The 26671-nt window shown below is 42.1% G+C and overlaps 1 protein-coding gene across 5 annotated transcripts in view; it reads left to right on the top strand.

The window, feature by feature from the left end:
- The first annotated feature begins 3769 nt into the window (after window positions 1-3769).
- LOC129653189 (protein DDI1 homolog 2) overlaps window positions 3770-26671 on the top strand; it is a 37843-nt gene continuing 14941 nt past the window's right edge. For 3 of the 5 annotated variants that reach the window (XM_055582613.1, XM_055582619.1, XM_055582618.1), the window contains exons 1-6: window positions 3770-4075; window positions 12360-12489; window positions 15120-15356; window positions 17126-17252; window positions 20849-20976; window positions 24489-24617. In XM_055582613.1, coding sequence (XP_055438588.1) covers window positions 3938-4075; window positions 12360-12489; window positions 15120-15356; window positions 17126-17252; window positions 20849-20976; window positions 24489-24617 — 889 coding nt within the window. In that variant the 5' untranslated portion in view covers window positions 3770-3937. Of the gene's footprint in view, window positions 4076-12359; window positions 12490-15119; window positions 15357-17125; window positions 17253-19215; window positions 19779-20848; window positions 20977-24488; window positions 24618-26671 lie in introns of those variants that run through there. The other 2 variants (XM_055582614.1, XM_055582615.1) reach the window with 2 other exon arrangements.

The raw sequence follows: 26671 nt of genomic DNA, 5'->3' as shown, positions 1-26671 counted from the left end.
CGGAGTGGAGGCAGTGAGCCATAACATGACCCTCAGGGAAAGGCAAAAAATCTGCAGAAATACTGGCCCTTGTACTCCCCAGGTTGGTAAGTGCCCAATATGCTACTGGAGATCAGTGGAGAAATAACTCCAAAAAGAATGGAGCCAGTTATGGGTGTGACTGGTGATGGAAGTCAAGTCCAATGCTGTAAAGAGCAATATTGCATAGAAAGCTGGAATCCTAGGTCCATGAATCAAGGCAAATTGGAAGTGGTCAAACAGGAGATGGCAAGAGTGAACATTGACATTTTAGGAATCAGCAAACTAAAATTGACTGGAATGGGTGAATTTAACTCAGAAAACCATTGTATATACTACTATGGACAAGAATCCCTTAGAAGAAATGGAGTAGCCATCATAGTCAACAAGAGTCTGAAATGCAGTACTTGGATGCAATCTCAAAAATGACAGAATGATTTCTGTTCGTTTCCAAGGCAAACCATTCAATATCAGAGTAATCCAAATCTATGCCCCTACCAGTAATGCTGAAGAAGCTGAAGCTGAACGGGTCTATGAAGACCTACCAGACCTTCTAGGATTAACACCCAAAAAAGATGTCCTTTTCATTATAGGGGACTGGAATGCAAAAGTAGGAAGTCAAGAAATACCTGGAGTGACAGGCAAATTTGGCCTTGGAGTACAGAGTGAAGCAGGGCAAAAGCTAATAGAGTTCTGCCAAGGGAACGCACTGGTCATAGCAAACACCCTCTTCCAACAACACAAGAGAAGACTCTACACATGGACATCACCAGATGGTCAACACCGAAATCAGATTGATTATATTCTTTGCAGCCAAAGATGGAGAAGCTCTATACAGTCAGCAAAAACAAGACCGGGAGCTGACTGTGACTCAGGTCATGAACTCCTTATTGCCAAATTCAGATTTAAATTGAAGAAAGTAAGGAAAACCACTAGACCATTCGGGTATAACCAGAATAAATCTCCTATGATTAAACAGTGGAAGTGAAAAATAGATTCAAGGGATTAGATCTGATAGAGTGCCTGAAGAACTATGGACAGAGGTTCATGACATTGTACAGGAGGCAGGGATCAAGACCATCCCCAAGAAAAGGAAATGCAAAAAGGCAAATTGGTTGTCTGAGGAGGCCTTACAAATAGCTGTGAAAAGAAGAGAAGCAAAAGGCAGAGGAGAAAAGGAAAGATATACCCATTTGAATGCAGAGTTCCAAAGAAAAGCAAGGAGAGATAGGAAAGACTTCCTCAGCGATCAATGCAAAGAAATAGAGGAAAACAATAGAATGGGAAAGACTAGAGATTTCTTCAAGAAAATTAGAGATATCAAGGGAACATTTCATGTAAAGATGGGCACAATAAAGGACAAAAATGGTATAGACCTAACAGAATCAGAAGATATTAAGAAGAGGTGGTAAGAATACACAGAAGAATTATACAAAAAAGATCTTCATGGCTCAGATAATCACGATGGTGTGATCACTCACCTAGAGCCAGACATCCTGGAATGTGGAGTCAAGTGGGCCTTAGGAAGCATCACTATGAACAAAGCTAGTGGAGGTTATGGAATTCCAGTGGAGCTATTTCAAATCCTAAAAGATGATGCTGTGAAAGTGCTGCACTCAATATGCCAGCAAATTTGGAAAACTCAGCAGTGGCCACAGGACTTTCTGGAAAAGGTCAGTTTTCATTTCAATTCCAAAGGAAGGCAATGCTAAAGAATGCTCAAACTACCACACAATTGCATTCATCTCACACCCTAGCAAAGTAATGTTCAAAATTCTCCAAGCCAGGCTTCAACAGTTCATGAACCATGAACTTCCAGATGTTCAAGCTGGGTTTAGAAAAGGCAGAGGAACCAGAGATTAAATTGCCAACATCCGTTGGATCATCAAAAAAGCAAGCGAGTTCAAGAAAAACATCTATTTCTGCTTTATTGACTATGCCAAAGCCTTTGACTGTGTGGATCACAACAAACTGTGGAAAATTCTTCAAGAGATGGGAATGCCAGACCACTTGACCTGTCTCTGGAGAAATCTGTATGCAGGTCAGGAAGCAACAGGTAGAACTGGACATGGAACAACAGACTGGTTCCAAACGGGAAAGGATATGTCAAGGCTTTATATTGTCACCCTGCTTATTTAACTTATATGCAGAGTACATCATGAGAAATGCTGGGCTGGATGAAGCACAAGCTGGAATCAAGATGGCCAGGAGAAATAACAATATGCAGATGATATGGCTCAGAGGTGAAAGCGTCTGCCTGCAAGGTGGGAGACCAGGGTTCAATCCCTGGGTGGGGAAGATCCCCTGGAGAAGGAAATGGCAACCCACTCCAGTATTCTTGCCTGAAGAATCCCAAGGACGGAGGAGCCTGGTAGGTTATAGTCCATGGGGTCACAAAGAGTCAGACACGACTGAGCGACTTTATTTTCACTTTCACCACCCTTATGGCAGAAAGTGAAGAAGAACTAAAGAGCCTCTTGATGAAGCTGAAAAAGTTGGCTTAAAACTCAACATTCAGAAAACTAAGATCATGGTATCTGGTTCCATCACTTCATGGCAAATAGATGGGGAAACGATGGAAACAGCAGTAGCTGATACAGACCACTCTTCTTCACCCCACCCACTTCTTCCACCTTCTGTTTTTATTTTCCACAGATAACCGTCCTCCTCCTTTACAGAGAACCATCTATAGCTGGTCTTTCGCTTACTTTCTTACCCCCCAATCTATCCACACTTACCAGCATCCATAGCTATCTTGATCCCTCTTCCCTTTCTTTATAATAGAAGAGCGTGTTCCTACTCCATGGGGAGTGATGGGGTAAATGGGGAGATGCCAATCTTACATACATTGTGTCTTCCTCTTTCTGTTTCGGTATTCTGACTCATCCTCATGTTTTGGGCTTCTACTTCTCATCAGTTACGTGGCCTTAAATAGGCCATTAAAGTAGCACATATTTTATCCGGTGGATTCTAAGCTGTGCCCAACAAAGTTACTGCAGTGGTGCTGGGATTTGTCAGCGAAAGAGACAGTCCTGGTGAATAGAAGGAAAACCATTCACGAGGCAGGGAGACGGAGCCTAGGAGGAACTGAAAGTCAGTGTGGCAGGAGGGGAAAGTGCAGAAGGGGCTCAGGAGGCAGGGCTGCAGAGGAAGGCAGGGGCCAGTGAGCTGGGGTCCTATACACTAGATAGGGTAATAATTTTGGTTTTAACCCTAATCATCATCAGAAGAAGAAAAGCAAGCTCCCTGAGCCTCAATTTCTACGTTGGAAAATATGTTTTAGAACTATCTGCTTGGTTGTCAGTCTCCATTATCAGCTTCAGAGTTCCTTAAGGGCAAAGGCTTTTCTTTTTACTCATTTCTGTACCCACGTGGATATTTGCCAACTGGCACTCAATAAAGGCCTGTTGGATAAATAAATGAAATTTTTGGAGTCCTCCACAGACGTTACTTATTAGGTCAAGCGATAAATAGTTTTTCCTTTCTCATCCCTTTCCGTGCCCTCATCCTTCTCCATCTCTCCTCCCACGACCCCCTCCAACCTTTTCCTGCTTCCCGCCTCCCCTTCCCAGCCCCGCCCCTTCGCTGCGCCGCGAAGGCGGAGCGGGCCAGGAGGGCTTTACGGCATCCGCGTTGCGGCGGGGCGGGGCGCCGGGCGGCCGGCGCGCTTGGCGGCAGCGGTGGGAGGCAGGCCGGCAGGCAGGCAGACGGAGTCGCAGGCGGGTGGTGGCGGCCGTGCTTGCTGGTGAGGGCGGGAGGGAGTGAGTCACTGAGCGTGTGTGAGGGAGGGAAGGAGCGAGCGAGCGGGCGGGCGAGCGAGCAACCCGCGCCGTCAGCCTGCTGCACCAGCCAGGCCCCGCCGCCGCCCCGTCCCTCCTCGCCGAGGCCGGGCCGAGCCGAGCTGGGTCGGGCCCGGGCCATGCTGCTCACCGTGTACTGTGTGCGGAGGGACCTCTCCGAGGTGACCTTTTCCCTCCAGGTCGACGCCGACTTTGAGCTGCACAACTTCCGCGCTCTGTGTGAGCTCGAGTCCGGCATTCCCGCGGCTGAGAGCCAGGTACGCTGGGCAGCGATCGGGGCCTCCCTGCGGAGCTAGCCCTCCCGCCTTGGGGCCTCACGCCCTCCCTTTGCTGCTGGTGAGGAATTGGGGGCGTGTAGGGGAAGCAGGATGGCCATTCCCAGCCCACCCCCGCATCCGGGAGAGAGCTGGAATGGGGAGCTGCCCCCACACACCCCGAGATTGGGGTGGGGTGCTGGGGGAGGGAGCGGAGAACCTGACCGCATACGCACCCACTGCAGCCTGAGAGGCGCGTGGACTGTGGGGCGCGTATCACCTTTTGGCTCTTTGGCCCCTTCTCTAATTTCCTGAGTTCGAGGTGTCATCGCAGACCTAAGAAGAAGCCGTAGGTTTGCGAGAGTTTATACATCCTGCTTCCCCAACCAGAAATACCAGTTTAGGTCTCTGTGGTAAATGTTCACCTGCTTTTTTGGAGAGGGCTCCTGCCTAAGTAAACTTAATTTACCTTTAAATATAAAAATTTACGCTCTAAGTGAAAGGAAAAGTTTGAGACTTGCACCGTCTTGTTTTGAAGCCTTTGGAAATGCTCTTTTTCCCTGTCACATGCGTTTCTGGTTAAATTAATATTTTTAAATTAATTATTAGTTCACCTGAACTATTTCTCTGGTCTCTTCCCCCGTAGTGCGTCAAGATCCCTTTCTTTTAGATCCCAGTTCAGAGTCTGGGTGAGTTCAAAGCTCAGTACATTTTGAGGCTATTAGCTTTAAAATGGGCCTCAGTGTGACTGGGTTGTTTCATTTCCCTTACCCTGCTGGAAAGAAATTTGACTGCTCCTACATTTTAAGTAAGCAAAGTAATTTCTTCTCAGAAAATGTGTGGGGTCTGCCACCAAACAGAATTGATGACTATAACTCCGTGGCCATCACACTAAAACATCTAAATCCTGACTTGATAAGTGGACCTTGAAGGACATAGTCTAAACATTAGTAAAATTATAGAAGTTGTCCAAGGCCCCAGAAGGTAAATCTTGATTTCCTACTGCAGTTATGAAATAGTTCCAAAAACTATTGCCTCATTACAGCTTGTTCTGCCCTGTGTTATGGTAAACAAATGTGTCAATATTTTGTTCAAAAGTAAGTATGATTCCTTTACACTTTGAACTTTAGAAGTTGGCATAAGCTGAGTATCAGGAAAGACTTTATTTTGGGTCACAGGATGTCACTCAAATTGACATTCTGGCAAAATATACAAAGATATTGGTAAAAGGGATTTCTTGGAACTTCTATAAAGGCATCCAGAAAAACTCAGGATCCAGTTCCTGTCTGTGAATCCCTCAGGTACAGAGCTACAAAACAACAGTTTAAGTGGGGAGGGAAAATCAACTCAGATTTTTGAAGGTGGCTTTTTCAGTTGTTCTCTTCCCTCTGGCTGTTCTTTTTACCCTGCTTACAATCACCAGTTGGTAAGTGGACTAAAAAACTGTAAATTGATTTTGTTGTTGGGCTTGAGAGAAGACAAAGATTGTGATTTCTGTATTCCTGCACTTTTTGAAATCGCTGTAGCCAAAAATGTAAATAAAGAGAGTGTTAGAGTGAAAGACGATTAATTGTATGGTCAAGGCACGCACTGTCCTGCCAGCGTGGCAGGTTCGGAATACCTTGCTAATTGAACGTTTAGGCTAACTCCAGATTCTTTCTTATTCATCGTCAGTGTTTTGGCATTTACTTCCTTCCCAAGCCAAATTAGCATATGGAAACCTGGGCTCCTACTAGTGTTAAGCCTGTCTTAAGTAGCCAGTAAACAACTCCTGTTTTTCAAGTTTCTTCTGTTGGCTCCATTGTAACCTAACACAGTGTCTATTTTAGGATGTCTGGTGGTCGGTTGTCTTTCAGTTGCTTGCCCATCAGGCAGGAACAGGATCCACCCTAGACATTTGAGTCATTTCCTTTCACCAAATCATAATAGTAAACATCATTGTAGTTTTTATACACATATATATCATTTTCACTTCCTTGGCGTATTCCCTTCCACTGCTTTACCTCCCAGGGTTCTCCCCTGCTTCTCACCTCCCCCCACTCCCTCTCAGAGTTCTCCTGGTCTCTTTACCTTTACTGTCCTTATTTTCCTTCTCTGTTCTCATTCCTTCACCTCCATTTCTGATGCCGTTTCTAAAGGGATTTTTTTTTTTCTTGTTCCTGACTATTTCTTCCTGTCACTGTGTTTTCAGACCACTGGTATGCAAACTTTTTTGCTTACTTATCCTTCTAAGTAAAATGTTTTGAAATATTCATTTTTGTGATACATATCATTAATATATATGAACTAGTGGTGTATGCATAATATAAATGCATGTATATTACATGTATGGATATATAATAGCTGTAAACATCAGTTATATACATGAAGTAATACCTTAGATACAGTATAAACAGGCCCAGGATAGAATTTAAGGAAGGATAAACTTCCTTAAAATGGAAATGAAAATTCTAATATTTTCTATTTTCTTCCTGCATCCTTGAAGAACTATCTTGAATGTCTGACCCACATTAAAGATCACTGGTTTAATTTCAGTTTTTCAAGACTGGCATGGATTGTGCATGAGGCTACAATGGGAAAGGGTGTTAACTTTTAACAGCTCTAGTTGTTGTAATAGTTATAATGCAGTGATAACAAATTTAGAATAGACACAATCTCTACTTGTACATGTGATTAAAGCTGGGCATGTTCCATCTCTTAACACAAGTGTGGGCTTGGAAGCCAGGCATGGCCCTGTTTGATGCTTTGATGCAGACTAGGCTGGAGAAATTGCAAACAGTTATAGGAACTTAACTTCACTTACAATTAATATCTTTGCAGTTTTGAAACATTGTTATAATTTACCCCTGTAGGTGGCATGTGGTTAACAAAAAAAAAAAGTGTGCAAGGTGTGTAAGTACTCTCAAATGAAAAGCATATTTAAATACGAAATAATAGCAGTAACTGTATGATCCTGGAAATGAAGCTGCACACAGAATGTTCTGTGGTTTGTAAAACACTATTTTAAACCAATAGAAACTGAAAATTGCTTTTGTAGCTGATTTTGGCATGCTTGTTTTCACAGGTAGTTTTCATATATTTCTTTTCTGTTAAATACTACATGTTCATTACTTGTAACATACACCAAAGGAGAAAGAAGAACACTATTATTTATTACCTAACTCAGATAGCTGCAGTTTACATCTTAGTAAATTTTTTTCCTAAGCTTTTTTCTTCTTAAATATAGTTAAAATATATCTTTTAAACATGTGGCCTGAACTATAGTAAACAGTTTCATCCCTTACTTTGTTTAGTCAAAGTACATTGTCAACATTTTCCCGTAACAGTTCAATTTTTTTTCTTTCATTTTTTTTTGACTGCGCTGCACAGCATGTAGAAGTCTTGGTTCCACAACCAGGAATTGAATCTGTGCCCCCTGCAGTGGAAGCTCAGGGTCTTAACCACTAGAATGCCAGGGAAGTCCTTCCCATTAACATTCAAATCTTCACAATTTATCATTTTAATGGCCACATAATTTATCATCATATAGATGTATTACAATTTATTTAATAGTTTCCCTGTTGCTGGGCCGGAGAAGGCAATGGCACCCCACTCCAGTACTCTTGCCTGGAAAATCCCATGGATGGAGGAGCCTGGTGGGCTGCAGTCCATGGGGTCACTGAGGGTCGGACACGACTGAGCGACTTCACTTTCACTTTTCACTTTCATGCATTGGAGAAGGAAATGGCAACCCACTCCAGTGTTCTTGCATGGAGAATCCCAGGGACGGGGGAGCCTGGTGGGCTGCCGTCTATAGGGTCACACAGAGTCGGACACGACTGAAGTGACTTAGCAGCAGTAGCAGCATTGCTGGGCATTTTAATTGGGGGCATTTGGAACTAGTTTTGAATAACATTTCCATGGATACCTTTATATTTAAGGCTTTGTCCCCATTTTGGATTGTTTTCTTAGGATAAATTCTTAGATATGAAATTGCCAGATTTTTGAGAGGCTCTTAGTAACTGTTGCCAAATTATCTTCCAGAACTGTTGTAAAAGTCAAACTGACTGTTAACATTGGATAGTATGTGTAGATCACTTGGTATATAGTGCATTTTCAGTCAATGGTAGATACTATTATGAAGCTGTTCAAATTTGATTCTAAGGGTTTTGTGGTTGTTTTATGATCCTTAATGCTAAAAATGTATTGTTACGATACCTGTTGATTGATTGAAGTTGCTCAGAGACCTGGAAACTGTTGACATCCTACTGAGAGGTTCTGGAGTCATATTAATTAGTCTATCACTGAATGTTGGCTAAGATGAGAATTCAATCTCTGGGGTGTCTACGCTGGAGCAAGTACTAAGAGTTGTGCCAGTTTTGGAGATTAAGGCTTGTAGTTGTATAAATTTTCCTGTTGTATGTTCTTATAAATGGCAAAACTTGAATTTTGAGCCTTATAATCTTTGAGCTGCATATTATGAATGGTAGAAAGCATCACCAGTGCCATTATCAAAACTTGTTTTGACTGGTAGAAATTTGAAACCATTTATCTCCTGGTCTCATATTAAGTTGAAAAATCATTCAGACTTATTCTGGGACGTTGGTTGCAGAATAATTGTTTCTTAGATTCTTAAGCCTGTTTTAACAACAACAATAACAACAACAAAAGTTCTTTGTGGCAGTTATAATTTCAACTGAGCTGCTATCTCATCTGTGCCCTTGGACTAGAATGGTATACATCTGCTGCTTCGTCAGTATGGAGAATGTTTGCTCCTTACCCACATTCTCCAGTCTAGTGAAATTCTCCAGTCACATTTCCAGTCTAGTATAGGAAATTGGAGCAGATAGCAGTCTTCCATATTTCATGTACACATTTGAGGGTAGTGACTACCTGGTTCTTACATTTTTATTGTTAGATTAGGCCACCTGCTTCTTAAATTATGTTGTCCACTGAGGGAAGACTGTTTAACTAAACAGGATGGATTGATGTACGGCATCTGTAAAATGGGAATCCAAAGAGTGAGGAGTTGCCAGTGCTCCTTTCTTCCTGTTCAGGGCAAGGGGTGCATTGGACAATGGATGTGTTTTGATCCCCTGGTGAGTAGAGGCCTTTAGTGGTGCGTGTGTATGCGCTCAGTCATGTCCGACTCTTTGCAACCCCATGGACTGTAGCCCGCCATGTTCCTCTGTCCATGGGATTTCCCAGGCAAGAATTCTGGAGTAGCTGCCATTTCCTCCTTCAGGGGATCTTCCCAACCAAGGGATCAAACCCACATCTCCTTTATCTCTGTGTTGGCAGGCAGATTGTTTACCACTGAGCCACCTTTAGTGGTGATGGGGGGCTTAATAGTCCTTGGAAAGGTCACCCAGCTAATTCACCAGGCCATGTTGGACTTCTGTTTGGGAAAGTTGTGTGTGGTTCTAGGAGAGAGTGTGGCTGTAAAGTCAGGCAGATGTGGTCCCAGTCCCAGTTCTCTTAATAGCCTTGGAGCCTCAGGTCACTTAACTGTATATCAAATGGGACAGTTAATGTCTATTTCATAAGATGGTTGTGAGACTTAGACAAGAGAATATGAGGGTTAGGCGAGAAACTGTGAGAACCTAGTGAGACGCTGGCTCTGGTAGGAGCTCACCCAGTGTTAGCTGTCTGCTGTTTTAATATGGCTTTCCATGGAGTATTTACAGCCTGAAGAAAATTCAGTAATCTTGTGGAATGGAGCATTCAGATTCTCCTGAGTTTGATTTCTTTGAGTAGATAAGTAAATGTTCTTTTCTAAAAAGTACAGTTAGAACCTGTTGACTGATCACGTGTCTCTAAATATACTGGTAGTTGAGTTTCTGACCCTGGAAAATTGAATTTCTTACCCGATAGGCCTTAGGCCACTAGTACCTCCATTATGGTTGCTTCACAAAGTTGAAGCCCCTCTGTTGGAGCTGGCTGCGTAACGTTTCTCTTGGTACGCTTCTTGCTGCACACCTCAACCCAGGACACTTGTCACTTCAGATTTGTGGTGGTTTTTAAAGCAGTCCCAGAAGTCATAATATGACTCTCAGATTGTATTACAAACCATCTGTGTTGATTCTGGTGTACTTTTACTATGAGATACATGCTTAAGTGGGCTTCCCAGGTGGCTCAGTAGTAAAGAATCCACCTGCCAGTGCAGGAGATGAAAGACGTGGGTTCGATCCCTGGGTCGAGAAGATCCCCTGGAGTAGGAGATGGCATCCTACTCCAGTATTCTTGCCTGGATAGAGAAGCCTGGGGGCTGTGGACACCACTGAGCAACTGAGCACAGTACACAAGGTGCTGATTAAGTAGGGGGGTGTGAATAGGTTGACAGAATAACAGTTGCGATCTGTTGTAACATGTTTTAACTTTGCAGGTGAGGGTTAGAACTAACAATACTTTTTCTAGTCCTGTACAGAACTTATAAAATAGAATTCAAGCTACAAACTCTGCAAATCCTTTTTTTGGGCTCAACCCCGGAAGTATTTGATTTTGGAAGCAACTAAATTCAGTTTCTTTTTCTATTTCTTATGTAAGTGCAGATTCTGAGAGCAGATATGGCAGATTTTTTTTTCCCCCAGTTTAAATCCTCTGTTTTTCAGGTTCTGTGTCAGGCAGTTTTGCTGTGAGAGCTATGAGGACATGTGAGGAAACCTTGTAAAATGGTAGTATAGCAGAAACATGGGGAAGGGACAGCTGTGTGTAGGTGTGATTATCTAGCCCCAGCTACATGCTTGACAAATGGAAAATGGGAAGCCCAGACCAGTTGAGTGATGGGGGCCTCGTCAGAGTCAGGACAGAACGCAGGTTCCTCAGTTTACCAGTGGCCTCCTGGAAAGTGAATCATTAGCGAGAAAACCATTCAGAGCCTCTGTTTATTCTGAATACCTCTCTACGGAGTAGGTCATAATGCAGGGTAGGCTTTTACATTCCTTCATGGTAAAATCAGTGTGTCCATCGTGTATCTCTTGTTCTTTTCACAGCCCGTTGTTTCATCTGTTTTTGTGCTCTCAGGCTTTCTTCAGTGTTTGATTGCACATCATACAAATATTTTTATTATTGTACATCCCTGATCCTTTTTTCCATCTGTGTTTAATTGTGCTTTCTGAATTTCTTCCACTTTTCTCTTCTGCTCATAAACAGAAGAGTGAGAAAAGTTTGAGGATGGTTGAAGAGAAGGAAGAACTTAGTATTTGCAACCTCTCAGACTTGCCAAAGTGGAGAGGATTTAAAGGTGGACACATGAGGGGTACTTCACTGGTGGGCCAGTGGCTAAGACTCCCAGAGCAGGAGGCCCGACTTCAGTCCTTGGTCAGGGAACTAGATCCCATTGGTGCTGCAACTAAGACCCAGCACAACCAAATAAAAAAGAAAGAAAGGGACACATGGGGATGTCTTGTCTTGCAGGGTGACTGAAATTAACACTGTATCATATTTTTGAAAGTTGCTAAGGGTAGATCTTAAAAGTTCTCATCACAAGAAGAAAATTTTTATAACTCTGTGAAGTAACAGACGTTAACGAAATATATGGTGATCATTTTACATTACATACGTATATCAAATTATCATGGTGTACAACCAGAACTAATACAGTATTGTATGTCAATTATATCTCACTAAAACTTGTGGATGGGGAGTCAACATATTATTTAATAGTATTGTAGTTATCATCCCCAGAACAAATCATTCCCATTTCCCTCTCTGCTGAATATTAAATATAAAATTGTCTGCCTCCCTTAGATCCATTTGTCCTTTAATTCAGCTAATACTTGGGCATTATTCCTCTTCCAGGCCCCTGTTCTAGGCAATTTGGATATGGTGAAAAAAGCAAAGTTCTTGTCCTCAGAGTATCTTACTTTTTCATGGGGCAGAGAGACCATAAAGAAATAAGTATATAATATGGGAAGTGAGGGCGTGTCTTAACTAGGGTCATTAGGGAAGGACTCTGAAGGAGTAAGGTTTGATCAGAAACCTTAAAAAAAAAAAAACCAACCTGGGAAAGAACATTCCTCAGGTAAAGAGAACAACAAGTGAAACAACCTTGAGGGGGAACTTGCTGGTGTTATTTGAGGAACAACAGTCATGGTATGAGATGAGGTTGTGGGGAGCCAGGGACCAAACTGTTTGTTTGGGCCTTTACGGGAAGGATTTTGGCTTTTATTCTGGATGTGATGGGAAATGGCTGGAGGGTTTGAGCAGGGAGTGGCATTCTCCAATGAAGAGGAAAACTGTGGTCTTTCTGTTCTGTGCTGTGTTACTTCTCAGCGCTTTATACTGTTCAAATCTTTTCTGGTTGTAGATTGTCTACGCTGAAAGGCCTCTCACAGACAACCACAGATCACTGGCGTCTTACGGCTTAAAAGATGGCGACGTTGTGATTTTACGACAGAAGGAGAATGCAGACCCTCGACCTTCGGTGCAGTTCCCAAGTAAGGCAGCTTGTAATGATTTCACAGCCCTGGCAAGCGTTAGTAGATAGCATAGTTCCGGGTCTTGGATTCGCCTTGGATTCAGACTACAAGGATACAAATCCTGACTGTGCTGCTTGCTTGCTGGGTAACTGTGGACAAGTTAACTTCTCTGAGTCCATTTCCTCACCTGTAAGACAGGTGCTGTAATAAACCACAACTTCTAGAGTTGATGGGAGAATAATGCATATGAACCTTCAGCACAGAGCAAGCCTTCTCAGTAAACGTTAGGCTCTGTTGTTAGCAGCCCTCATTTTGTCCCGGGAAGGACTTGCCAGGCCACGGGTGCCTGTGCTTCGTGGCGGACTTCTGCTGCTTTGTGTCGGGCCGTCAGTGATAGGCCTTTGCTGAGCGTTTTACAGTCAGCCAGGCACTTGTGCCCGCGTTTCATCCCATAACTGTAATAGGAGAAAAGATACCTCTTGACATTTCTTAACCATTAGCAGATGAAGCGCTGATTTTTAAATAATCATTTCCAAAGTTGCATAGCTAGTAAGTGACAGCACAGGATTTAAAACTTGGTGTTTTCCCCATTACTCTGAGCCTTATGAACATTAAGCAGTTGGACCACCAAGTTCTGTTTTTTTCCCACCAGCTTTGTTAATCATGAAAAAGAAACTGTTATTTGTTTTAGACACTACATCTAGAATCTGTGCATTGAGAATTAGGAAGTTTCCATGTCCTTGAAATAGTGTGCAGAGTTGTGTGTGTATCTGTGCATTTGATGAGGAGATGGTCCATAGCTTGCTTCAGATTCTCAAAGAAGTTTAGGTGTCTGGGTGATGAAAGACTCCAGTTTAGAACACAGTGCTTCCATTCAGCCTGAAACTGGAGCTATGGGAGACCATCAAGTCCTGTTCCTTTCATTTCTGAATTATGTTATTCCCTGGGGATTACTGTTAAACTTTAGAAAGAGAAGTGATTGAGATACGCCCGTCAGTCAAACCCAAATCTTATTCTGGTCAATTTGGTGAAATTGTTAGTTCCGGAGATTCACTGTTTTTTTTTTTACCCCTGACTGTGCCACAGGATCAAGAGAAGCCACTAGATGAGGGAGGGGAGGCAGTCTGGTCTATAATGTAGACAGGTTTTTTCAAAATTATTCTGAAGTGAGTGGACTCTCAAGATAACAGTTGAAATGAAAATTTCTCAACCCATAAGGAGGACCCACCCAACCATATATGTTTTGCTGGTTGACCTAGATTAGCTACTGCACAAAGATTATCTTATTCACTTCACTTTTTTCATTGGCTCAGAGTTCATGTGCATGTATACATACACACACACACACTGCCACTGAGGTCTGTTTGACAAAAAGTGCCTAGTTGAACCCATGCTAAGAGGCTGAAACTTTACGCATGGGTGTAAACGTTCCCTTTTTCTAGTTGAAGTCCTAAAGTCTTCAGGACAGCCCCAGACTTGGAACAGGTACAGTCATCAAATACATTTTAGGGTTGAAGAAATGTGGGTTCACTCAGTCTTAGCCCATCATTCTGGCTACATACTTGGGTTCTGTGTTTGTTTTCTTTTCCCTATTTAATATGGCTCTTTTTTTTTTTTCCAATAGCAGCTTTATTGAGATATCATTCACTACCACACAGTTCACGCGTTTAAAGGGTGCAATTCATGATTTTTAGTATATTGAGAATTGTGCATCCATCACTATGATCAGTTTTAGCACATTTTCATCATCTTTACAAAAAACTGTGTACCCATTAGCAGTCATTCCCCATCTACCCTCACACCTCCTGGCCCTCAGCAACCATCAATCTACTTTCTGTCTCCGTATTTTCCTATTCTGGACATTTCACAAATGGAATCATACTATATGTGGGTCCTTTGGGTAAAGCTCCCTTTTATTTTTCTTTCATTTTAATAAGGTCAGCTCACCCTGGAGTATGGAACCTGGGATGTGGGCTGTGAACCTGTGAAATCTTTTGGTGTGCTCAGCACTGAGAAGCTTTGCAGTTCCTTTTCTTCTTTTTTTCTCTTCGGTGAAATGATTATACCCACTGGCTCCCCAGGGTGTGAGAAGAGTTAGCAGTGATGCACAGATAAAAGCATAAATTCAAAGCACTAATATGTGTAGCACATACTTGTAGAAGTTAACATCTAACATTCATTTGATATATATAGTATTCTTTACCCAGGATGTCAGGGCTTTTTGAAGCATATGTCAAAGCAGACTAGGATTTTTCTTAAGACCTGCATTCAGATTTATGTGGTTATATTTGAGACTGACTTTGATTTTTTTTTTTCTTTTTTTTTTAAGACATGAGTAATTAAAAACTTACTATCCTGGGATATTTTATGAACCCCAAATTTGAGATCATTACCATTGTCTCCTTATCCCTACCACCTCCCAAACCCCTGTTTTTCTCTTTCTGTTCTTTCCTACCTGTTCACTCTTGGACTGCAGTCTTTATATTCAAAGTCAGCGTGAGAAAGAACCAGGGAAAGGGCATTCAGAATGTCTATGGTTACCATCTACTACTAATACATACCACGTATGTGCAAATTGGCTGCATCCTTCAAATACTTGTTCTTATGGAGTCATTTGAAGTAAACTTTGAATCAATTCTCCCCAACAGACTTACCCCGAATAGACTTCCGTAGCATAGCTGTGCCTGGCACGTCAAACACCCGGCAGCGCCAGCCACCAGGAGTGCAGCAGTCCCACTCAGCCCCTGGAGAAATAGCTTCATCTCCTCAGGGCTTGGACAATCCAGCCTTGCTCCGAGACATGTTGCTGGCCAACCCCCATGAGCTGTCCTTGCTGAAGGAACGCAATCCACCCTTGGCAGACGCTCTGCTCAGTGGAGATCTTGGTAAGCTTATAAAATTGGAAGGCCGTCAAGCTGACCTGAGGCAAATAGTTTCACAGCAAATGGGGAGAAATTCAGGCAACTGGTCTGTTCAGCCCACTGAGTCACATGACTTCTTGAACATATCAGTTGGTCTGTGAGAGGTAAATTAGTGCTGATGTCAAAGACTGGTTAGTTGGCAATAGTGACAGAACTTTAGGGATATCAAGAATTCTGAAACCCCACTCAACCAGTCCCCTTCATTCCTCTTTTTTTTTCCCCCTAATTATTTCAGCAGCATATAACCCAGGTACAGATCTTTTTTAATTGAAGAATAAGTTATTTACAATATTGCTTTAGTTTCAGGTGTACAGCATAGTGATTCAAGAGATTTTAGTTTGTTTTTGTGTGGGGTTTTTTGTGTTTTTTTTTGCAGATACTATTTGTTATAGCCAGGTACTGGTATTTCAGTCTGTTTCATTAGACCCTCAGTTAAAGAAGGTCCAGTTAACCAGCTGATGCCAGATGAAATGATTTTAGTTCCAGGTCCGGTGGCATCAGCCTGTATGGCAGAATGCAACCCCTTTATTCCCATTCACCCTAAATTTAATGATAGTGGGGCTGTCACCAACTGTCCAAAAGTTTATTTGGAGCTGTATTTGAGCCATTCTTGTATTTAACAGAACATTCATTTTTAGTCATCTTTATGACAGTTTTCTCTGTAGATTGTTCCAGTTTTACTTCTAGGTTTGTGAAACCCCACTGATTAAATTTTAGAACAAACAGACACTTAATGACTCATTCCTCAGTAACCATAAAGTTTAGGTAATATTTCCCTATAAAGAAATACTTAGATTTTAAGCATTCAGTTGATTGAGTTTTGACGAATTAATGTAACCAGCACCCTAGTCAAAATATAGAACATTTCTGTCACTCCTGAAAGCTCCATTATGTTTTCTTCTAAGTCAGTTTCCACCCCTTATCAGCTCCCTCTATTCTGATACTTATCATGGGTCAGTTTTTGCCTAATTTTTATTTTGATATAAATGGAATCATATCTTATGTCCTTCCTTGTGTCAAGTTTCTTTCACTCAACTTGGTGTTTTTTAGATTCATCCATGCTGTGTGTATTAGTTCATATGACCATTATCTTGGTTTCTTTAATTTCTTTTGCAGCATATATAATTGCCAAAGACCATGATGATGGCACTTTTACATTTATGCATTTGAATATACTCATATCTAAGAAATATCAAATAAAGGTGGTTCTTGTAACATACATCTTACCGCAAGCAGTGTTTTCTCTTTACTGATTTTTCTGCTTAGAATCCATCAGGTAATACAGATAGACTAACAGTAGTTTGCTTATAATTTATCTGCTTTAAAGCAGAGAGTATTGTAAAGGAGAAAAATCTAGAAGAGGAAAAGAGGGATGGTAATGCTCTATTTTATTTCTAGGTAATAGGATAATAAAGGTGGGGAGAGGGGAGGGGAGAGTCATTTATCTGCCACACTGAGGGTCATTCTCCACTGATTTAAATTGAAAAGTAATCATCTCTGAGATGGTGTTTGCAAATACTTTATTTCCTTACACTAAATTTAGGTAAATAAGTAATCTTTGCCTCCAAGAATAGAAAGTAAACGTTAATTGCTCATCTTAAATGATTTTTAGCCATCCTTTCTGCATCCTTTACAGTTGTATCTTGAGAAATTGTTTGATGTGGAAAAGTACTAATAAAGAAAATATAATGATTCTTAAGATCACCACCACCACCCCCACCCCATTCTTGCAGAGAGATTTTCTAGGGTCCTGGTGGAGCAGCAACAGGACCGAGCCCGGAGAGAGCAAGAAAGGATTCGTCTCTTTTCTGCGGACCCTTTTGATCTTGAAGCTCAGGCAAAGATAGAAGAAGATATAAGGTAATAACTCCTTCGCCCAAAGAGCAAGATTTAGAGAATCCAGATTTCCCAAACTGCAGGTGATCTTATATTCTTTGGGCATCTGCTTTGAGGTGGATTCCTTATTTTGCATTTATGTAAAACCTACTGAAAGAGTAGGTTCAGTCTTCTGGTTTATTCTCTCTTCCGTTTTCCTCACATTTTGATTCAGTATTACAGAGGTACAGCTACCTAACTTAATGACTTTCTCTTCTAAAATTTTAATAAAGATTCCCTGACTTGGAGACTTTCCTAGCGGTCCCGTGGTTAAGACCCAGCACTTCCACCACAGGAGGCACAGGTTTACTCCCTGGTCGAGGAACTAAGATCTTGCATGCTGCACGCAGCACTGAAAGCATAAAAAAGACTGCCCGTCTAACCCACAGCATGTTATTAAGGCAACTCCAGGCTGATGCTCCCAGGGCTGAGCAGAAGTCCCCAGTTTGGTGAAACTAGTGGGCTGGCTACTCAAGCTCATTGGGCGCTCCTCAAACATAACTCTCAAGCTCTGATTAAATCCAGGACTTGGACGTGATTGGATTAGAGGGAACTGTGCAAAGAGGAACCTTACTGTCCTAAGTCTTCTTTCTGTCCACAGCTCTTGTGCCAGCCTCAGCAGGTAAAATGATGGCAGGACTCGTTCCAGCTCCAGATTCTCTGATGCTGTGGTTCTAATCTGGGGCAACATTAAAGTCATAGAGAAGTTCTTAAAAATGCAGGTGCTTGGGCTTTACTCCCCAATCTGATGAATCAGCGTCTTAAGTGTGGGACATAAACAGGACCAAGGATGCTATCGCCCACCTTGGTCCCCTTCCTGGTCTCAGGCAAGATACAGTTCAGTCAGTCCCTTAGAATAAAAGAATAGCTTCTTTCTCCGATCCCAGATTCAGTTTTTATTGCTAATTGAAGGCCATAGTATGACTAAGAACAGTGTAACTGTAATAGGACTACTGTTAGGGGCCTGATCATCATCTTTGGTTACTTAAAAGAAGCCTGACTTGGTCATTGTCAGCTTGGAAGTCAAATAAAGGTTTTCTTATTTCTCTGAGTACCTTTGAAATCAAAGAAATGTAAATATGCCAGAATCAGTTAACAGCCCTAAGCCATTCCCTTCTGTTCTTGTTTGTATAAGCCTTCCCATTAATTGTATCAGATACTATCAACTATTTCACGAATTAAATCTGTGCAGAGAAATGGCGAGATAGTTGTGTTTTCTGAACTAGACCACATTGCAGCTGTGAGGGAACCTGACATAACTCTTCTCGGGGACAAGTTGCATTCAAGCCGGGAAAGTGGGGGTGAGGGCAGAGAGCGAGGAGCATCATAGCCAAACCATGACATGGAACTGTTGGAAGAGAAGTGAAATGAGGCACATTCACATGGCTCATGTTTCTTCCCAGGGGGAGGTAGAGGAACTGGGACCAAGCATGTATTCTTTTAAAGGAGAAAACCTTGTGTCCATGAAATGACACACACCCTAGGGTCGCCAAAGTAACGAGTATTATTTCAGGCAGTTTTTGTGTTGAAACTTACCTTGGTTAGAGTCAATGTAAAGTTAGGAGTGCCCAACCAATTTTAGGGGGTTATTTGTTTGGTTGTTTTTTTTTAATCGGGGTATAATTACTTTACAATGTTGTGTTAGTTTCCAGTGTACAATGAGGCAAATCAGCTGTATGTATACATATATCCCTTCCCTCTTGGACCTCCCTCCCTCCTACCCTTCCCTCCCCTCTAGGTCACCACAGAGCACTGAGCTGAGCTCCCTGCGCTATACGGCAGGTTTCCAGCAGGTTCCCACTAGCTGTATGTTTTACACATGGTAGTACACAGATGTCAATCCCAGTGTCCCAGGTCCTCCCACCCTCCCCTTCCTCTGCTGTGTCCACATGTTCATTCTCTATATCTGTGTCTCTATACTTGCCCTGCAAATAGGTTCATCTGTACCATTTTTCTGAATTTCACATATATGTATTAATATGATAATAAATTTAGTTATGTGACCTAGGAGAAAAGCTGTGTAACTGTATTAAATGCCTGTGGCAGTTTAATTTGGTGCTACACCAGTGGTTACACAGGGTACGTGTCCATTGAGGTATAGAGTAGCTTTCCTATTTGCCTGACTAAACAAGTTTACTTTGACTTTCTGAGAAGTTTAATATTTTATTACAGACTGTCTGGTAAAACCGTCAATGCAAGTAAGCTAGAGTATTATTTCAAAAGGGACAAGCACTGCAGTCTAGAATGTTCATGCATGCTCAGTCACTTAGTCAAGTCTGACTTGTGTGACCACACGGACTATAGCCGGCCAAGTTCCTCTGTCCAGCATTTCCCAGGCAAAAATACTGGAGTGAGTTGCTGTTTCCTCCTCCAGGGAATGTTCCAACCCAAGGATCGAACCCCTGTCTTCGGTGGCTTATGCACTGGCTGGTGTTTTCTTTACCACTGAGCCCCCTGGGAAGCACAGTCAAGAATAGAGGTCAGCAGACTTTTTCCATGAGGAGCCAGATAGTAAGTATTTTAGGTTTTGCAGCCCATGCAGTCTGTGTCAGGAGCACGCAGTTCTGCCAGTGCAGTATGAAAGGAGCTGTGTATAATAGGACAGTATGTAAATAAATAGTGTGATTGTGGTCCCACAAAGACAGCAGGCTGGGGACTTCCCTGGTGGTCCAGTGGTGAAGACTTCACCTTCCCATGCAGGGGGTGCAGATTCAGTCCCTGATTAGGAAGCTAAGATCCCACATGCCTCAGGGTCAAAAAAATGAAACATAAAACAGAGACAGTGTTGTAGCAAATTCAATACAAAAAACTTTAAAAATGATCCACATCAAAAAACTTAAAAAAAAAAAAAGAGCTGGGAATGAACACCTTAGATGTTAGAGTAAGCTGGAACTCCTTCTTATGTGCTTTTCTCATGTTAGAATGCATTCCATTTTTGAAGAAATGTTTTGATGGACTAGGTGAAATATGATTTATATAGGTGTGTATAGTTTTCTAACAGGTACCCAAGTAGGTAAATATTTTTGAGCATCTGCTCTTAGCATTGTATGCTAGATGCTTTATAGCTCTCAGCAGTCCTACAATAGAAAGCATTGTCCTCATTTCACAGATTAGAAACCCGGACTTGGAAATTAAGCAACAGATGCGATTCAAGCAGTTGAAAAACCTGTATATTATATTTGTAAACTGTTTTAATGCAGTGGATGTAGGAAACGTACGCAGACACCCAGTAAACCCTCAGTTTAAATTGGAACATTGGTAAAATTCTAACCTACAGGATGAAGCAGGTTGTGACCCTTGCTTTCCAGTTTATTTTCCTGTTTCTGAAACTTTTAAAGGGAACAAAATTGTTTTTACCTGAAGGTAATTTGTATGCCTTTAGATTTTCTGCCAATGATGTATCTCACTTCCTCCTACTAGATCACATATTTCAGGGTAAAGCACCAATTGTCATTTCCATGACTCAGCCTCTATAGTTGGAGCATATGATATGTACAAATGTTTTTAATACTGTGACTTTGAAACAGATTTGTCTTTATGGAAACAATGCAATTAGTATACCTGGTTTTGATTTGTTACAGGCAACAGAACATTGAGGAAAACATGACAATAGCCATGGAAGAGGCTCCAGAAAGTTTTGGCCAAGTAGTGATGCTTTATATTAACTGCAAAGTGAATGGACATCCTGTGAAAGCCTTTGTTGACTCAGGTGCCATCTCTGTCTTTTGTTTCTTTGTCTCTACATCCAGCATTCTGACTAAACACAGGGAGAAGGGGAGACTGGTGTCTGTATTCCTTTGGATACCTAACTAACAAGCCCAAGGGCTTTTGTTTCACTTGCCAATTTTTCCTTTGTAGTAGGTTTCTCTTTAATTATTTCTTAACCAGTTTTGTATTTTGCAGTGTCTTCTTTATCTTCCTACCTTCCCGTACTTGGCATCCTAATTTGTAGGATGCCTCTGTAAAAAACTGGGGAGTAACTGGGTTTAAAATAAGGAACTATAAGGAGGTATCAGAGAAGGCAATGGCACCCCCACTCCAGTACTCTTGCCAGGAAAATCCCATGGACGGAGGAGCCTGGTGGGCTGCGGTCCATGTGGTCGCTAAGAGTCGGGCACGACTGAGCGACTTCACTTTCACTTTTCACTTTCATGCATTGGAGAAGGAAATGGCAACCCACTCCAGTGTTCTTGCCTGGAGAATCCCAGGGACAGCCGAGCCTGGTGGGCTGCCGTCTCTGGGGTTGCACAGAGTCGGACACGACTGAAGCGACTTAGCAGCAGCATAAGGAGGTGTGCAGAGGTCACACAGATATTTGAGCTTAGTCTGTGTGCCAGCACTTTACTGTGAGTGGTGAGGAATGTGAGGGTGTATGGGGCATGGCTCTTTCCCTTAAAGGTCTTGATAGCCAGGTCAGGAGCAGAGAGTTCCCCACTTGAGGATTCAGGTACTGCCTGAACTAAGGGGCACCTTTTCTCTTAGCAACAACTCATTGCTTTTTAGTCAGACCACATGGAGCAGTACCACGTGTGTGTCACGTGGTCTTCTGCCCTCATTCTGCGAGATAGGCTGTGTTCCTAGCATAGTAAAAATCCTGCTCAAGTAGGTTTTCCTCCACTTGTTCATCCACAAAATATCTGAACACGTGCTAGGCTTCAGATGCATACCTTTGAATCTGCTGATTATTCAGTTTTTAAAATGTTTATGAAGTGCTAAGTGCTTGGGGGTAAGACTGGAGTTTCATAGGGCTCCTATGAGTGAGAGACAAATTACTAAGGAGCCCTGAGATAACACTTGGCATTTATTGAGCCCCTATGATGTGCCAAGCACCATGCTGGGTGCTTAACATATATCATCTTCCATTGTGTTTAATCCTCATTACGCCTATGAACTGTGTTCTGTTACCCCTGTTTTATAGATAAGGAAACTTGTAGACATAGACAGGTGAAGCCAGTCTTCCAGGTGTACACGGTTCATGAGTAATAGGCTTTGGGTAAAGCCCCAGATCTACCTGAAGCCAGAACTCTTTAACCACTGTGCAAATATTGAATGCATCTTGGATGAGCATAAAGACCACATTCGCACCCTGACTGAGGTGCTCAGGTGTTGCTTCTCCAAAGAGAGACCCTTTGAACTGAGCTGTTTCCATGGGTAGAGAGAGGATTGGGGCTTTGACCTGAGCCTTGAGAAAAGGCAGGAGAGCGGTGAAAGGGACCCTTGTCATTTTGAGTTTGCAGACTTTACATCAGTAACTAGCTTTTGTGGAGTGAGGAAGGAGGAAAAAAAAAGAATTGCCTTCCTAAAATCCCTTTTCCTTCATTATTTCTGGACCTTCTTGATGCTAACATTCCTCGAATGCCAAAGAACTTTTAAGTGCCCATAAAGTGTAAGTTATCTTGAGTAATATGAACAGAAAATTCCACGGACTGAGGAGCCTGGTAGGCTACAGTCTGTGGGGTCACAAAGAGTTGGACATGACTGAGTGACTTCACACAGTATGAACAGAAAGTGTTGGAATTGAGTGAGAGGAGAGATCACTGGGACAGGACAGTCAGCTGGGCAGGTGGGTCTTGAGCTGGGCCTTAAAGCATCAGTGGAATTCAGAGGAAGTGAGAGGAGAGGGCACTGCACAGGAGGGTCAGAGTGAGTAAGGCAGAGGAGACATTCCTCCTGGTAGCGTGGAAGGTTTAGGAGTCAGGCTGTAAGGCTGGTGTCTGAATCTGTCCAGGCTGCTGTAACAGATACTGTAGACAGGGTGGCTTGTAAACAACACTGTTTTATATCTCAGTTCTGGAGGCTGAGAGGTTTGGCTGGCAGATATCATGCCTGATTACTAGTTCATAGATGACCGTTTTCTCCCTGTGTCCTCACATGGTGGAGAAGGGGATGAGGGAGCTCTCTGGGGGCTCCTTTATAAAGGCACTGAATCCCATTCATGAGGACTCCACACTCATGACCTAATCACCTCCCAAAGCCCCACTTGCTAATATGGTCACATTGGGAATTAGGTTTTAACATGAGTTTTGGAAGAAGGCATTCAATCTGTAGCAGCTTGAAATAATTGGACCAGGGTAAGGTGGAATCTAAGGCTGTGGTGATGTGGTTTAAAGCTGATGTTTTAAAGATCTTTGATCTTTGAGCAGATTAATATGTGATCTGAAGGAGGTAGTATTTTAAGAAGATTGAAGGAAGTGACAGTTCTGGAGTAGTCTATACCCCTCAGGATCAGAACTATTTCCTTGCTTTAAATTATACCCTTACAGAGTGATTTGGAAACCAGAGAAATTGTCCACTAGCTAGAGGGCTAGAGTGTGAGCTAGGGTGATGGCTATGGTTAGAAGAAGAAAGGTCAGAAATTGCCCAGAACTTATTAACAGGGCTGGAGCTCAGTTTTAGAGTGGGGAGAAGACTGTAAGAAGAGGGGTTGAAAGTGAACAGTGCCTGCATTTTATGGTTGTAAGAAAAAGAATTCCATTGGCAAGGAGAGAAATCAGAGAGAGAATTATTTGGGGAGAAAGAGGATTATACCTAGTGGTTTTGTGAAAGCCAGGTCCACCACACAGGGAGGCAGAACCAGGTTCTCTGGGAGAGATTAGGACCCTAGAGAAGGATGAGAGAAGTGTCCGTGTTCTGCTCAGGCTCACTCCAGCCTCCAGCTGTGTGGATGAGTGTATAGCCAGGAGAGAAGAGAAAAGGCCTCAATGCCTTCTTCCTCATGGGAAAGAGGGTCTAATTATTGGAGCAGAGAATGGAGAGTTCATGAGAGACTACATGATTTATTTTTTAACTGGTCAATTAGAGTGTCCCAGAGTTTGAAATAAAAATAACTTGGTAAGATGTTTAGAGATACTCAGTGAAAACTGATCCAAGAGTGCAGCCAGTGCTTGAGTGTTTCCATCTGTAGACATAGTCTGACTTTTTGGAAATCCTTTCCAAGTATATTTGGTTTCTATCTTTAAAGTTTAAAAATGTCATATAATTATTATATTTAAACAATACTATTTCCCTCAACAGCAAGTTTCCACACCATGGTTCAGATGACAGTGTGAAACTGAAAGTTGAGCTAAGTGTGGCACGAAGCCTGCTAGATAGGAAGGATTTCATACTGACAGAAGCCTGGGAGTAGACCTGCTTTCTGCCCTCTTCTTAGTGCTGCATTTTCCCCTCTTCCCACACATGAGGATTTGGTCTTTCTTATCTGATGTTTTCCCCCTCCTCCAGGTGCCCAGATGACTATTATGAGCCAAGCTTGTGCAGAAAGGTGTAATATAATGAGGCTGGTAGACCGTCGGTGGGCAGGAATCGCCAAAGGAGTGGGCACTCAGAAGATCATTGGAAGGGTACATCTAGGTGAGTGAAGGGCGCTGGGGGTCTTTGTAGTGTAGAAGACTCTAAAAATTCCTTTTGGACAGGGGCATCTGATCCAGCACGCCTAATCCTTAGAAATTTTAGATCCTGTATGTTATCGGAATTATACATGTAACATCAATTCAGCTGGTTACGAAAAAGAAACCACTAGTCCCCTATGTACTTCTTTTATTTCCTGTTCTTCAGAGATAATCCCTTTCCACTGTTTTAGCTGATTTCTTTTGGGGTTACCTCCATTTTTCTAAATAACATGATTTCAGTGCTATACTGACATGACTATGTAAGTACCATTGAGAGCTAAGCCATTTAGTTGAAAAAGATTGTTTTTCCTTTCATGTCTAGTGTATTTTCTCAGAATTAGTAGTTGTCCTGCCTGTGAAAGTGTGTCATTGGTTTTTTTATGTTACTCATCCCTAAACACTTACTAGTGTGTAAATCTCCTTTATACATGTCACCCTGTTGAAGAGGTTTCTTTCAGCCTAGCCTGGTGGTTCAGGGCTGTTTCATAGCTGCTGTTTCGGAATCTGGGTCCTGAAGGGTGCCTTTTGCTTCAGTCTTAACCCTGGATAATAAATATGGATCCCATACTTTTTTTTTTTTTTTTGGTGGCACACCTCAGTTTATTAAAGTACATCTTCCAATAACTTCCTGAGAAAAAGGTCACAGGAATAAAGTGGGTCCTTAAATATCAGAGCATTATCTTTCTCTACATTCTATCAGGCTAAGTTGGAAATCACTTTCCTTCATGATTTTTATCGGTGTTGCTTTGGAGAAGCTGGCTGCTATTCTAACTCTTGATCATCTACATGTGAGATTTCTCTTCCATTTCTGAAGCTTATAGATCTTCTCTTTGACCTCAGTGTTTTAAAATTTCACAATGATGTACTTGGGTGTAGATCTCTTTTCATCTGCTGTGCTAGATAACCTTTCAGTCTGGACAAATGGTTCTGATAATGATTTCCTCCCCTCTGGGAAGTCTGATATTCAAGTAGAATAATCTACTATCATGGACTTCGCCTCTAGTTTTATTTTCTTTCATTGTGTTCGGGGAAAGAAAACAAGATTTCTTCAACTTTGCCTTCTAACCTTTATGTTTGGTATGGTTTTCTTTCATGTTAGATGGTTTTCTTAAATCTCTGGTGATCCTTGGCATCTGCTCATGTTGAAGAATGAGACACCAGAAGGCTGTTGGGAAGATAAGTTGGGTGGGCAGCCCTGGTGATTGTGGGTAATCTGTACATTGGGATGGAGAAAAAGGCTAGTCTCAGTAAGCTCCTACTTAACCCGCCCCCTCCCCACCCACCTCAGTTTTCAGTTTGGTGCTTTTTGTTGTATCTCTGTCTTCCTCTGTGCCCACCTCTATTACAAGAGCCTCTGGTTCACCCTCTTAAGAAAATAAACCTCTAGTCCGCTATGGAGGGGAGGTGAGTAGTCACCTGGCTGAGCAGAGTGTGGGAGGGGAGCCCCAAGGTCCATCTGTACTGCCATAGACTTGCAGCCGGTGCCCCTGCTTGGGGCTCACTCCACCCTTGTTGGCAGAGGTATTTATTTCAACCAGCTCATCAGCTTCTTGAGAGTTCTGTGATGTTAGAAAGGGCTGCTTCTTAGTTTCTTACTGTAATCTGCTTTCTAGTTCCAGAATTGTGTTTCATTTGTCTCTCCCATTGTGTTTGGCTTAAGTGATTTGTGCCTTTAAAAAGAAAAAATGACTTTTTATTGTGGCTTTTTTTAGGAGTAAATTGAGTTAAGTAAGTTGTGTCCAGTCCTTTGTCTTTAATCAGAATTGTTCTTTTTTTGTTGTTTATTTCTTTTCGTTATCCATGTAAATGCTCATAGAGAATTTCAAAGCATAGATGTGAAAAGAAGTGAAAAATAATTCTTTTAAGTGAGACTCAGTAGGAGCATCCAGACATAACTCTTTCTGGCATCTTTTTCTTGTAAACGGTGATCATGTAATACGTTGAATTTTATACTTCCTTTTTAGAAAAAGTAGCATTTCCCAAATGCCAGTATAAATTTCATAAGCATCATTTAAA

Source organism: Bubalus kerabau, chromosome 5 (genome assembly GCF_029407905.1).
Source record: "Bubalus kerabau isolate K-KA32 ecotype Philippines breed swamp buffalo chromosome 5, PCC_UOA_SB_1v2, whole genome shotgun sequence".
Classification (NCBI taxonomy): Eukaryota; Metazoa; Chordata; class Mammalia; order Artiodactyla; family Bovidae; genus Bubalus; species Bubalus kerabau.
This window is presented reverse-complemented; position numbering and strand designations above follow the sequence as displayed.